The sequence below is a fragment of the Dreissena polymorpha genome, chromosome 4 (genome assembly GCF_020536995.1).
Source record: "Dreissena polymorpha isolate Duluth1 chromosome 4, UMN_Dpol_1.0, whole genome shotgun sequence".
In the NCBI taxonomy this organism is placed as follows: domain Eukaryota; kingdom Metazoa; phylum Mollusca; class Bivalvia; order Myida; family Dreissenidae; genus Dreissena; species Dreissena polymorpha.
In genome coordinates this window covers 56,234,803-56,250,148 of record NC_068358.1, presented here as the reverse complement: position 1 = coordinate 56,250,148, position 15,346 = coordinate 56,234,803, and the positions used below count along the sequence as shown (strand labels likewise).

The window sequence follows — 15,346 nt, the reverse complement described above, 5'->3', positions numbered from 1 at the left end:
AATGATCACGTATTTAAGTTCCAATCATCATGTTAACAGTTTCAGAACTCTCGACCTATGCACAGCAAAAGTACCATTACTGATCAACGAAATCGTGATTATAGTGCACTTGAGGTGTTTGCTATTTCCATTCGGTACGTCAAGGATAAAATCATAGAAAGAGTCAAGGACCAGGAAACAGTCACTGAGAAGGACGTGTACTTTGTGCTGACGTGCCCAGCAATATGGTCAGAGCATGCCAAGCAGTTTATGCGGAACGCTGCATTCAAGGTCGGATATTTTATCTGCAATGTATAACAATATACAGTACAACCGAAAAGTATTATGTTATCGTTTATTTTTAAACAAATGCATAATAATTGTTTGTGAAAAAAAAAACCCATCTCTCATTAGTAAAGTGTTAAACAGCTTACGTGTTTACGTCTCTTTATTTCAGTTCAGTTCAAAGGCAACAACAAAATTGCATTTATAACTTTTAAAAATATGATTATGTTCTATACATTGATTTGCAATTTGCATACGTCACAAAACGTATGTGATGAATATGAACTGATTTTGTTGATCAGTAAGGTACTCCGCTATATCACACAACTAAGTTATCAGTATATAAACATCGAAACTAAATATCACGATTATACGTCAATGGCTGATAAAATCCTTTCCTTCTTCAATATTAATAAGGCTGGAATACCTCATGACCACTTGCGTATCGGCTTGGAACCGGAATGTGCCGCCATCTACTTGCACAACGTGACACTGCCAGAGCTCAGTACTTCCAACAGGAAGTCCTTTGGCATGCAAGATGGGGATGGATACCTCATCGTTGACATGGGAGGTAAAATGGTTCTCCAAACCATGCACGAAAAACCAATGTTTTAAATTGTATATACATAATACAAATTTCACAGATTAATAGATAAGATGACTCTTTTATATGTAACATTAACGATGATCCCTATTTTCTGGGTTTGCTGACTGTACATTTCATTGATTGGCTTTCAGAAAGCGCATAACATAGCCTGATTATCTATTGTTTGGAATTTGTGCCGTTTTATTAGAATGCGACCGTGTTCAATATACCAATTGTTAAAAACAAGTATGTGTTGCAGGCGGCACTGTCGACATTGCAGCTCATAAGATCAATAGGCGAGGAGCCTTCGAAGAGATTATGGTTCCGAACGGAGGACCATGGGGCGCCCTGAACATAAACCTTAAGTTTGAACAAGCGCTCGTTGCTTTGTCAGGAGGTGGAACCTTCGAAACATTCAGGAGAGAATGTTCACAGGACTACCTCGAACTAATGCGGTCTTTCGAGTACAAGAAAATAGCTTTTCCAGGTGAAAGTAGTTCAAGTAAAGTTGTGTTAACGATTCCAACAACGTACCGTGAATGTCATCTGGCAGAAAACCACGTCGATTTAACTCAGTCGTTGAAAGAGGTACACCATGCTGTAATGGATTCAGTACAGTTTAACCCGAAAAACAACAAAATAAGTTTAACAAAATCAGGGTTTGAAAACTTGTATAAAGACACTCTTGAATCTATTGTGTCAAATGTTAAAACTATTTTGAGTGAATTAGTTGACAAGAAGCGTTTTCAGATCAAAACAATATTCTGCGTAGGGGGCTTTGCGGATTGTCAAATGTTACGGGATAGATTTAAGACAGAATTTGAAGGCAGAGTTGTGTTTCCCAAAGAGGCAATCACAGCCGTTATGAAGGGGGCGATAATTTTTGGTAGAGATGAAAGAATAGTTGAAACAAGAATAAGTAAGTTTACGTACGGTCTGGACTGGAGTCTTGAATTTGACCCAAAGAAGCACCTCAAGTGGAAGCTAGAACGCACAGATAGTGGACCTGTTTGCAGGGACTGCTTCTTGCCCATAGCACAAAAGGACCAGTCGATTCGTAGCGATATGCCCACGAAGGTAATTGATTCGTACGTCAAGACCGTTGACCAGAAGGAAATGGAGTTTCCGTTTTACAGGACAAGCAGTGGGGAACCCCCAAAGTACATAGACGAACCTGGCTGTCTTTACATGGGCTCAATGTGCGTCGCACTTGATGATATATCTGGTGGATTAGACCGTAGCGTCAAGTTGGAGATTTATTTTGGAGCGACCGAGATGCGAGCTGTTGCCACGGACAACAAAAATCGAGTACACAGCGTTGCTTTTAACTTAAGCGAAACACAAGTTTGAATATTTTTTAAACATATGAGGACGAGCCCATGACGTTGGATAAGTGCAGGCCAATATATACAGTTTGCAAGCACAGTGAACACTGGACTAGAATGAGATTGATGTATGCTTTACTGATTAGCAAGATGTATATGTATTCCATAGTTTTAAGAGCTTATGTTAATGTAAACATATCTCTTGTTTGTATGTCAGAATGAAATGTAAGAATTAGCTTAAATATGCAGACAGTGAATAGGTCATAATATGAAACTGTATGTTAAAAATGATATTTGTTATAGTATTATCGCAGAGTTAAGTCTAATATTGGTAAAGAATTGTATTATTACATACATAATAACTGCGTGTATAATAACTGTGTTCTTTGAATTAGGCATTTTTGGATGAAGATATGTTTGATATTTTATGTATGTGTTTAATCAACCACTATTGGTTTTAATGTATACGTATTCTTAAAACTTCATTCATTAAGTTATTAACGTATGCGTTAACAATTTATATTGTACACATAATATAGAGAAGTGTCGAATTAGCTATGAGGAAATCATGAAACCAATAAATTTTGTTAATCCATATATCTTATTATAAAACTGAAAGACTTAAACAATTATGAATATTATTATTTGTGGTTGTCTGAAAATATGGAATTAAAATATGGTTCTCTTCATCAACTGTGGGGTCCATAGTGGTTGTGTACTGTTAACCAGATACCATGTCAGATGTTTTAATATTTTAAAACATTCATCGAATTGTTTCTCCGCGAAATAATTCAAATTTTGCAAAGTTTTGTTTTTAAGGAGTTTGCATGCTCACATACATGTTTAGACGGATTTTCATCTATGTGCCCAAATAACATTTTTAAACTTGTATACACGTAATGTACCCATAAACGGAATTGTATACATGTGGTTGTGTTGTTGTTGACTGGTGGTTGTGTTGTTGTTGACTAGTAAACGTAACGATCCCGGTGTCATATTTCCTTGTCTGCCGTGTAATACGGGTCTCAGCGTTTTGCCTCATAGATATAATCTGCATTTAACCAGAGTAGCTAATCAAACACATATTGAGTGTAAGTAAGTTTATATATATTAAAAAAATAAAGCCAAAGTTTTTTGCCAAGAAGCTGTTTTGTAGCAAAAACATGAACACTTTCGGTAAGATAGCAATATGTATTTCATATCTTACTAATATGCTTTGATATTTGTATTAATAAGATAGTAATGATTTCTTATTTTGACGTTTGTGTATATATGTGTATGTGTGCGTATATATGTACGCATTTGTACAGACAATTTAAGTCAATTGAGTTTACTGTGATATCCTCCCATTTCACCCGTTGTTAACATTCATGTGAATCGTGTTTATGCTGTGATAGCTGTTCGTATTCAGAAGGTGTTTTTATGATATATGTCACTTCTGTACTATGTTCTTCATAGTTATTCCAACATCAGCAATCAACGCCATCTACTCAACAAATAAAATTGTATTATACTTTACAAGTTCTGTCGCTTTTGTCGATTGCTGTTTAGATATTTAGTCACCAAATGTATCGATTCTTTTCCTTTGATAAATTCACTGTTTAAATGGGACTTGTTATCCCCGCCGAAATTAATTTCGGAGGGGATATAGTAATTGGTCCTGTTCGTCTGTGCGTCCGTCCATCCGTCTGAAATTTTGTCCAGAGCATAACTCCAAATCTATTCACTGGATTTACTTTGAACTTAGAATATAAACATATTGCAACTAGGAGAAGTGCAGTGACCAAGAACAATAACCATATCTATCTTAGTTTATGAATTATCTCCCTTTATATAATTTCAAAGTAAATTTTTGTCCGGAGCATAACTCAAAAGCTCCTGAAGGGATTTACTTGAAACTTGAAATATAAACAAATGACAAGTAGGAGAAGCGTAGTGACTAAGAACCATAACTCTATCTACCTTAGTGTTTGAATTAACTCCCTTTATTTAATTTCAAAGTAAATTTTTGTCCTGAGGATAACTCTTAATCTATTCAAGGGATTTACTTGAAACTTGAAATATAAACAGATGGCAAGTAGAAGAAGTGCAGTAACTAAGAACCATAAGTCTATCTACCTTACTTTTTGAATTATTTCCCTTAATTTAATTTCGAAGTAAATTTTTGTCCGGAGCATTACTCTAAACCTTAGTTTTTGAATTATCGTCCTTTATTTAATTTCAAGGTAAATTTTTGTCCGGAGCATAACTCTAAATCTACTGAAGGGATTTAAATGAAACTTAAAATATATACAGATTGCAAATAGGAGAAGTGCAATGACTAAGAACCATAATTCTATCTACCTTAGTCTTTGAATTATATTCCTTTATTCAATTTTAAAGTAAATTTTTGACCAGAGCATAACTTTAAATCTACTGGATGGATTTACTTGAAACAATAAATATAAACAGATGGCAACTAGAAGAAGTACAGTGAACATGAACCATAACTCTTTCGGCCGTAGTTTTTGAATTATCTCCCTTATTTTTTATTTATAATTTTTTTTTATATTTTAAATTATATTAAAATTAATGTCATAGTAAATATTTTAGCTTTTCAATTTTTAATATCTCCTTTTATCTAATTTTACAATAATATTTTAATTTGAACACTGAAGTATTCACTGTAAAATGAAAAGATGAGTTTAAGAAAAAATACAGTGATCAAGAACAGTAACTGTTTATAGTCTTTGTTTTAATTACCTCGCTTTCTTTCATTTCCGAATATTTTATTTTCTACAGCATAACTCCAACACTATTTAACTTATTTATCCTTGAAATATAAATAGATGACACAGGTGCCATGTTTTACAAATATTATTCCACTCTCTTAAACAAATGTTGTCAAACAAGCAAACACATTATATATATATTATACTGATATACGTGATGTTATAAGTTATCATATAATAATATGTGTATATGATGATGTACTATGTACAAATCAAATAAAATATCTGTTCTGTTCTGTTCACATTTCGGCGGGTATTTGACGCTACTGTTACAAGCTCTTGTTGTCCCCTACCGGTTATGGTTTGTGCACTGTGCGTCTGTCTGTGAGTCTGTCTGTCACACTTTTCTGGATCCTGCGATAACTTAAAAAGTTAATCATATTTTTCATGAAACTTGAAACATGGATAGATGACAATATGGACATGATGCACGTCATTTCATGTTGTTTCTACGTCAAAAATTATGGTTGCTATGGCAACAAATAAAAAAAACTGACAATGGTGGAGCCGGTAGGGGACATATATTGTTTGGCAATAGCCTTGTTTAACACAGTTTTGGCCTTTTTAAATAATGCCATTTTAAGTCTTAAATATGTAGATTTAAACATCGGAACTATAATAACACGACTAGAACTTGAGGAAAAAAGGAACCAGTTCGACCAAATATGACTCGAACCAGTATCATCCGAAATGTAGTACGAACTCTTTATCTACTCGTCAATCTGGCCTGATATATTGCATAATGCATTTTAAATACAAATAAGCGACCGAAGTACTGTCCAAAAAGTAAAGAAAACGCGCGGAACCCTCCAGCATATTTTGGTAGTTAAACTTTTTAACGCTTTATGATAAAATGTGTATCGAGTTCAAAGGATGATTACTCATAAATAAAACTGTATTTGCAGTACGAGGTAACCTTATTTGTAGTTTTTTGCTCCCTGATACATACCATTGTTTTGTTTTTGAATCTGTGACACAGATTTAAATCAAAGCGCTGTAGGCGCAGAAGGCCCGGGGCTTAATTTAGTGTGATTTAGAAGAAGTGTAAACCTTTGTTATCGCTAATTATGGCATTATACAACCAAACCACATGTCCCTATCTATACTGATAAGGCAGATAAAAGTAGAATATTTTGTGAACAGGACAAAACATAAACTCTTGTTAAAAACAAATGGAAGTGCCGATTTTGATCAAGGACTTCCACGAACAGATGTGATGACGTCATATTTCACGTTGATAATGACATCACCAAGCTTAAAGTGACTGAACGTCAGATTTATGTGAAAAATGGCTGTTATTTATAATGAAAGATTATCCCTAAAATGACAATAAAAAGACAAAAAACATGTGCATAAAAAAGGAAAAAAATTACTATCAATGCAACACTTTTTTTAAAAATGATTTCAATATTAAAAACCTTTCAGTTACCCGATACATAGACCCCTAAGGTCTTCTTGTTAACAAAACAGAAACAATGAAACAATTTCCCAGTCCGCCAAAGTGTAGCAAGGGCCTTCTGTGACAGTGGCATCTGATCTGGATCCAAACTGTTTGTTAATGCCTTCAAAACTCTATACAATCTAAAGCAACAATATTTTTACTTAATTATTATATTTAGTATTTCCACCCTAACAGAGTGCAGAAGCTCAGAGACTGTAAGAAAAGACAATATTTGTGTATATACTACAGTGTACATAGACAGTGGAGGACTACACGATACTGGTGGTGGGAAAGAAAACCTTTAGTTCAACTCTACAGATCTGGTAGTGGTTCGTCTACATAGGCGGTGAAGATATACCACAACAACAACATAGCCGCAAAAAAAACGGTTATTGTTGGCGTCAAATAAATAACTTTTAATACCCTAAACTAGCTTTCTATTACATATTTAACAGATCAGGAAAACACTCATACTTTCTTTGTAATGTGCATACAAAAGAAAATCTATTTTACCCTGATAAAGAACGGTGTACAGATTGTGTACTTTGTCTCACGTAGAACTGTTCGCGCTCGATTTGCGCGCTTGATCTGCGCTGTGAAATGCCATATCCGGTTTAATATTTTAACATATGTTTATAAATACCAAATATAATGTCTTAAAAAATGTCTAAACATTTTTATTCTTACTGTCTCAGTAAACACTTGTATCTTTTCGACCTAGACCGTCAAGTGAAGAACTTATTCTCGCATGAATATGTAAACAATAAAAACTACCGGTATGTCGTAGCCAATGCTTAGAAATTTTGCTTCAATAATAGTGTTTTTACACTTTGTATCACACTGTCTTGTTATATAATGATGTTCTGTATTTACAAGGCGTGTTATTGAGATCTGCGAAGAACTACTTTTAGTGTGCATGAATAAAGTGGTAAATCGGAGTTTTGGGAATTTGGTTTTTGGCAGCCAGCCAATTCGGATAGGCTCACAAATTTGTAACATGCTACGCCCCAGGCCAAAAAGTATCATGTTAATGTCTGTAAACGAGTCCCTGTAATACTCCTAAATAAAGTATGTTACTGAACATGAAGTTATTTTATTATTAAAAAGCCACTGCATTTGCAGTGTGACTTTTTTACAGACTTGTGTTTTAAGGTATGTCAATCATTTTTTTTAGATTATAGAAAAGAAACAAAAGACTGCCACAACCGGAATTCGAAACCAGTCCCAGAAACTAACAGGTTTAAGCCGATATTTATATCGGCTATTCTGTTGTTTTTTGTGTGGCAGTCTTTGTATTGCATGTAAGTGATATTTTGATAAGTATTTAAAACACAAACACAACGACAGAAAAATTCCATAACTTTAATTTCGTTCAGCGTTACAAACAATTGATAATTGTCGGTTTGGATGCTTATAAAATTAAAAAAATGGCGTTTCCTTTCTGTTATTTAATTCCTTTTTAAACATGTCTTTTTTTAAGAATATGTGAAAAAAACACTTCTGTTGTTCTTACAAATCACCAGATAAACTGTTTTTCAACATTTCAGTAAGGCTCCTTTTTATTGAACTTTTATATGTGTTCAGTACTTTCACATTTCATGATAAGAAGTTTTGATACAGTTTGATTTAGTTTTGTTCGTCTAGAATGTTTTGCACGATTTTATTGACTATGATAATGAACTCGACTCGATATGCTTGGTGTTTTTATCGTAGTGATATGTTTTGACGTAGGAATTTTTCTTATCGATAAATGCTTTTAAGGGGAAAGCATTTAACAAAGAACGATGAGTTTCTGAAACATCGCGTATATTAATTTCCTTACGCGAGACAAATAGTAAAATAGCACCATCCGTCCTCCCGTCCATCAATGCGGCCCGCGTCATGTTCGGAGCATAGCCCAATAGGTATGGAAGGAATTCAAATAAAACTTCATGCAACGACAGAGAAAGTCCCGAGTACAAGAAAAGCATGCATGAACGAATAAAAACATGATTGTTATAAACCGCCATGCATTTAAGTCGTAATGTTGTTGTATTTGTTTGTTTAAATTGTTTTCATTTCCAACAACTGGTTAAGCAGTACTAAGCGCACATACTTAAGCCAGCAAATTACGACAGCTCTTATTCACTTAGAAGAACTTGTAAATTATCAAGAAAATAATTCATGGCCTAGTGTGGGTCACAATTAGCCATGTCACTCATTATTAGCTGGCTAGTGTAGTTCATATAATTCATTGATATCACTTTAGAAAAAGGATTTTGAAATTAATTTTCAAAATTTAAATAATCAATACATTGATTGAAAATATTGAAAACATTGCTTACAATACTTAAAAAAATATTAGTGTGAAAAAATACATTCCTTTGTCAGCGAAGAAAACCCTTTTAAATTAAAAGTGCCACTGATTAAAAAAGAATAACATGATGTGAACATAACAATGATCGGATTATACGATGGCTTAATATTTGACATATACAAACATTCAATGCACTTCAATTACATACAAAAAGGACTAAAATTAACAAAACATATTAAAATTTATTGAACTAAGTTTCAACAATATCCACTATCCAACAACATGAGTGATGCTAATTAATGATTATCCTAAAGAGTTTTAAACGTTTTGAATATCAACCACCTAAAAAGAGGTTTGATGAAGTTGATGATAAAGCGACAAAACGTTTTATAGGGTCCGTGTATATACCGTCTTTTTCTTTTTCGTTTAAAATTCGAAAAAACGAATCACGAAAATCAACGCATATGAGTTCATATTCCGATTTTCTAATAACCAAAACTTAAACAAAATACGAAAACAAAATGAACTTCTGGGTCCGTGTATATACCGTCTTTTCCATTTTCATTCTGTATTCGACACAACGAAAAACAAGAATCAGCATATATTAGTTCATATTCCGATTTTCGTATAACTGGAACAACAACAAAAAACACAACAACTTTGAGTTCTTTGTATCGTTTATTGGTAATAGCAAAACAAAACACAAATCTTATTTCCCTATTCATATTTCAGTTCAATTTTTATTATACAAAAATCAATATATGAAAATTGAAACACAGTGCCTGTTTCCATTTAACGTCCTCGAATTGATAAAGGTTACAATATACTAAATCTTTTGGAGTGCAATGCTATACTCTCTAAAAACATGAACATCATTTATAAGAAGACACAATGCTCTGTAGGGGCACTTGCCATGACTTTATTTTAGAATGTTTCTTTGTGCATGTGGTAGGAAAAACATTGATGTTTAACAGAAATTCACTCTTTTGCTTGAAGGTTGGAGACTACATGAGACTTTGACAGATGGCGGGAAACCCTCATTCACTGGTACGAAGCCGGTAAATAGATGGCTGTAAAACAGTGACCGCTGATTCGTGTCGAGTTCTTTCTTGCAAAACGCATGACCTATCTTTTTTATTGTTTAAATCAACTCGGCTTGAAATGCTTTTTAAGAAAAGGTATGGCTATCTATAGGGTATCTATAGGGTATATACCCTATCTATCATAGGGTATCTATGCGCAAAAGTTTGACTTTATTTTGTGTTAAAGTTATTGCTTTCACATTGAATTTGTGTAGGAAATCTTTTGGTATATTGTGACCTAAAACGGTATACGGGAAACGAGGGGCGCTCCGCCAATTGGGGAGATAAGTCGTGATTGATCTTTTTGCGCAGTTTTCTCCCTTAGATCTTGTTAATTTTGAATACATAAATGTACAAAATTATAGTCTATGTATAACATGCATTTCGATAATCATAGCACAATAAATATCTTTTTTAAGCAATGCTTTTCTCTTTAAGTAATTAAAACAATTGAATTATTTACTACATTGTATTTATATCTGTTTCACAAACGAAAAAAGCCCCACAATTTTGCTAAACATATAAATTCAATTAGTATAGGGAACAATTCCGCCGAGAGCATAGATTGCCTCGTGAAGCCCTGTCACGGCACGTCGTGTGCCGTCCTGGTGGACTCTCATACCACGCAGATCTTGCATTCAAAAAGTGATTTGCAACAAGTTGCAAATATAGGGTGCGACACAGGTCCTGAATTTTACACTAAATAGTGTTATGAAAAAAAGTTCAGAGCATAGGTTTTAATGCCTTAAGCAATGGGTTCACGAACTGTGTTCTTTTAAAGAATGATTATCTGTGGTGCTTTCTTTATAGGATAAAGAAAATTTGCATATAACAATTATACATATATGTGAAACTCTTAACAAGACAATTACATTATAATAATAGATTCTTTACAAGACAATTACATTATAATAATAGAAAAATCAACGCTATTTAAAATCCATTATTTAAAATACCATTTAAGTTACAACTTTGAGATTGTTGCAAAAAATTCATTATATGAATAACGTTTTTTTACCTTTTTGGTACATTTTTTCATTGTCCTGTTAGTGGAAACTCAGGAAAAAAAGTGTTCTACCATTTAAATTTCGTAGAAGTTTCAGCAATTTTAATTCATCTGTAATAAAGGAAGATTTCGAAGTATGTTAGTTAGAAGTCACTTTTGACATTTCGTTTTTTTTTGCAATGGCTGCAATATTTGGCTAAAAGTTCAATAGTTTCACGGTACACAACAAATTGAAAATAACTAAATAAACCATTCCCACTTATAACTATATATTTTACTCGACAACAATGGTTGTTCCAAACTAGAAATACATAGACTAGAAATGCACAATACAAGACATATATATTTACAATCTGCTACAACTGATCATTAACAGTGGTTTTCCACCTTACGATTTAATAGTTTTCGCGATGTTAACATTACTGGTAATTGGATATCATAAGGCGGCAACGTTTGGCCAGTGTGTGCCTACCCGTGGAGTATATCGACACAATTAAGTTTTACCTTAACAGTCAGTTGGGAATAGGAGATACGCGTCGGTTGAAAAAAAAAACACAAATATATAACGACTAAAACTGGAGTAAATAGATATTGTAAAAAAATATGGAGTTATTATCTGTGTGAGTAGGGTTTCGAATTGTGTTAGATGTGTTGTTCAAATGTTTGACCTATTTAATTGTTCGACAATGTCGACCATGTAACGCGTCATGTCAACGCTTATTTAATATTTAAAATATTGGGATACTAGTAAATTATAACTTATTTTGAAATATTTTTTTTCTAATTGAATTGTTTTTGTGCCGGTATAATTTAATATGTTTTAATACTTTTTATGAAACAATTTTGTTGACATAATGGATGTTTCCACGTTCTTGTTTTGACATGTTTTCAGTCTTCAGCGAATAAGTAGGAAATGTTTCCGGATTTCGCCTTTGACTCGGAATAAAGGTGAGCATTTTCCTACAAACAATTGCCACTGGACGAATATTTTTACCAATGATTATGTTCAGGAATCGTGCAAACATTTTAATATCAACTTTGGTGGGTCTCGTACATGAAGCTTTTGCTTCGTTTACTTCCCACCATTGTCCATTCCAAAAACTAACTATATTTAATCAGTGACCAATTGCAATCTTTCCCCTAATTAAAAATTAAAATAACTCGAAATTGATATTTCATAAAAACATCCATTCTAGAAAAAAACACCATACCGTTAACAATCAATGAACATCTATATAGCGCAAACTTTAACTTGAAAATAAAGTTTTAGAGTGAGTTTTCATTTAATTTGGCATAGTAGGTGTTTAAAATAATTTGCAGCAATTTTGGACTACGCTCAATTAATCGCATAGTTTATAGCGTTTTAGTTCCTCATATATACCAAATTGTTTACTTTTAGGGGGAAGGGGTGGGTGGGGGTGGGTTCAGAGGGATGAAAAGATGACCTTTTTACATTCGTTTTTTGAAATGTTTTGATATCTTACATTTGTGAGGTATATTTTTTGGGAAAATGCATACTATTTGGAAAATATGTGCATATTAAATGCTTTATTGAGCAGTATTTAATTAATGTTAAGGAAAGAGACATGTCGCAGTGATTTTAAGAAGTTCCCTATGTCAAATATGTCAATTTGAAAATATAAAACGTTATTTTGTTCCATAGTAAAAAACACTATCATATTTTTTGACGTGTCGACCTTATTTTGATATAAAGATATGATATAAAATTGACTTGCGTTTTTTTGCATCTGGATGCAGATGCTTTTGTGAAAATTCACATTCGATTGTTCGGAATGTGTTCGCCAGCTCCTATTGTAAAACTAACGGTGTCATGACTTGTTTATAATTCTCCTGAGATGCTGAGATCAGTTTTATTAACCAGATCATGCAAGCTGGCGCAAAAAGCAACGTTTAGGTTACCTGTTTATGTTAAAGTCAATTGCTGACAACCAATATGTTTGGTTAATATACAAATGTAACACGTACGTGGCGTAGGTGACACACAGGTATGGGGTGATTTCTCACTTAAATAAATGTTGCCTGGTATTCGACATAAAAACAATGGTTTAAAATAAAATGGAATCAACTATGTTAGTTGTATATTCCTTTCATCAAATGCGACTGGTATTTAGTGCAATCATAAACTTCTCTTGTCATCAATGGAAATCAGAGATTACGTTTATTATCTATCACAATCATCTTTTTTTTAAATGATCTTCTGTAACATTTGCCTATCGAGAGGCCATCGCCTGTGTGTGATGAATATGGTAATCACCAAATGGTCCTGCTATGAATGGAAATACTCAAGCGTGAGTGTTATCAATGGCCATAAGTATTTTGTGGTTTTTAAGATAGTATCAGTTGCCTTTGTTAAGGATGGAAAACGTGAACTTCTGCATATATAATCAATAGCAATCCGTAACATCAGTGTTTGTATTACAGGTAAATTCGGTTTTTCAATCCTAAAAATGTTTGTGAGTTTTGTATTGCTTAAAAGCATATAAATAATTTCATATATATTACATATAAAGAAGATAGTGATATTATAATACTGATATGCTTCATTATAAGAATATGTATAACAGTACATTTGATTTGTAAAGACTTTAAAAAGCCAAAAGCATATGTTTAATTACATATACAACACAATGTTTTATTAATATTTACAGAAGCGATTGAAGTTTTATACATCTACTTCGAGATTATTATGATATGGTAATATGCATATAAGATATTTAATGATTTAAATTGCATGTCCATTTATGGCCCTATATGTAAGAAAACTATTTTTTTCGCGAAAATTGCATTACCTTTTGTACATTCGCTGAAATTTTCTAGGCACATTAGTTACTCAATGCCTTGTATGTCAGACAGCAAATATCGTGTTTATAAACGGTTTACTCGAAGAATCAGTACGTTTATATTAAACATCAAATAGTTTCCATACATTACAACAACAACAACATTTAAGCAATTAATTTAATGGTTACTTCCATAATGTATTTTTAATGTGTCCATGTCCAACTTAAAGCCGTTTTCACAAAATATGAGTGTTCGATTTTACATGACTCCATAAAAAAAGTTGTTAGCCAGGATAAAAAATGTTGAAACTATACAAAAACAAACTGGTATTAACCCTTAAACATGTATCTGCTTTAAAAGCTCTTGACTAAAAATTTGAGGATCGCGTATTCGATCCCCGTCCAGGCACGTAGCTTGTCTTGGATTGGTCTAATCCCCAAGCAGAGTTGTCGTTCCATGCTCTAACATGCAATCACTGCCACCACAAGAAAATCCCACCAGATTTGGTAGGAGCTTTTTTGTTTATGTATTATATTATGAAAACCAGTATCATTCTTTTATTTTGAAAATAGCGCTTAAGGTTAGATGTATAATGAAAAAATAAATTACCTAAATTTAAAAAAAGTAAGAAAACACAAGGGAAAATTATTGTGCCACGTGACTCAGCAATCATTCCGTGGTTGTTTCTGAAGGCAGGGATTCTTTTATATTTTGTAAAAAAAATGCATGAGTTTAGGTTCATAATAGTTTTCGTACTAAATTGAACCAAAAAATTAGCAAAACAACGGGAAAATAATTGTACCACGTGGCTCGGCAATCATTGCGTGGTTGGTCTTTTGTACGCTCTTCAAATGCATGGAGAATAAACGCTTTACGAACGTAAAATTTAAGTTTACAAATTTCGATTTATGATTATCCTTATGCGAACCGATAGGTTTAATTCTTTTCTAAGTTTTGATATTTATTTTACTCGTTTAATTATAATGCACCGATTGATTTTTTTTTTATTTAAGACGATCGTTTTCTTAAATTGTCATTGTACCAAACTGTTAACAAGTCCCTTTACAGATATCATTTTCCGGTTTTTCGAACATTTACAATTAATTGACGAATCAATAAAAACGATCGTTTTTCGCCTTTTTGTTGTGTGCCTAGTTTTGAAATATATACAATCATTCTTTGAAGCTAAGGCATCAAATTGCTTTATGCGCATTGTATACCCGCATCATCCGTAACTGAGACCAGTTTTACATTCAAACAGTCCTCAAGTTACGTTGGCTAATGGCACAGTATTTATTGATCGTAGTTGCCATTGCTGGCATAAACTGTTTTTTTTTCCTATTAATAGATCTTAATAAATTTCATTGAATGAACACTTTAACACGAAGCGTGCATACACTATTGGAAATTTTACAATAGTTTATAATCTGACGTACATGTGCGAAGCCGCGAGTGCAAACTTGCGCCTCAATCTTTTCTGTAAACATGACACAAGTGACAATATTCCGCATAATATATTGGTACAATAAATTGCAGTCGGTCGAAATGAAAGAACTGTTTGCAAAAAACGATATTTTATTATTTACTGAAACCTGGTCAAACAAACTGTACGATTATTCTGTGGACGGGTTTCATTATTATATATTAAACAGAAGTGTTAAATTAAAAGGCTCAAAAAGAGATAGTGGGGGGGGGGATAATAGTATTTATCTCTGATCAATTGAAAAACGATGTTGAATTCTTAAAAAATACCGATGATTGTTTTATATGGGT

The 15,346-nt window shown here is 33.0% G+C and overlaps 1 protein-coding gene across 6 annotated transcripts in view; it reads left to right on the top strand.

Moving 5' to 3' along the window:
* Window positions 1-5,182, top strand: part of LOC127876821 (heat shock 70 kDa protein 12A-like) — a 32,839-nt gene extending 27,657 nt beyond the window's left edge. For all 6 annotated transcript variants that reach the window (XM_052422293.1, XM_052422297.1, XM_052422298.1 and 3 more), the window contains 3 exons: window positions 40-270; window positions 682-835; window positions 1,110-5,182. In XM_052422293.1, coding sequence (XP_052278253.1) covers window positions 40-270; window positions 682-835; window positions 1,110-2,200 — 1,476 coding nt within the window. In that variant the 3' untranslated portion in view covers window positions 2,201-5,182. The remainder of the gene's footprint in view (window positions 1-39; window positions 271-681; window positions 836-1,109) is intronic.
* The last annotated feature ends 10,164 nt before the right edge of the window (window positions 5,183-15,346 follow it).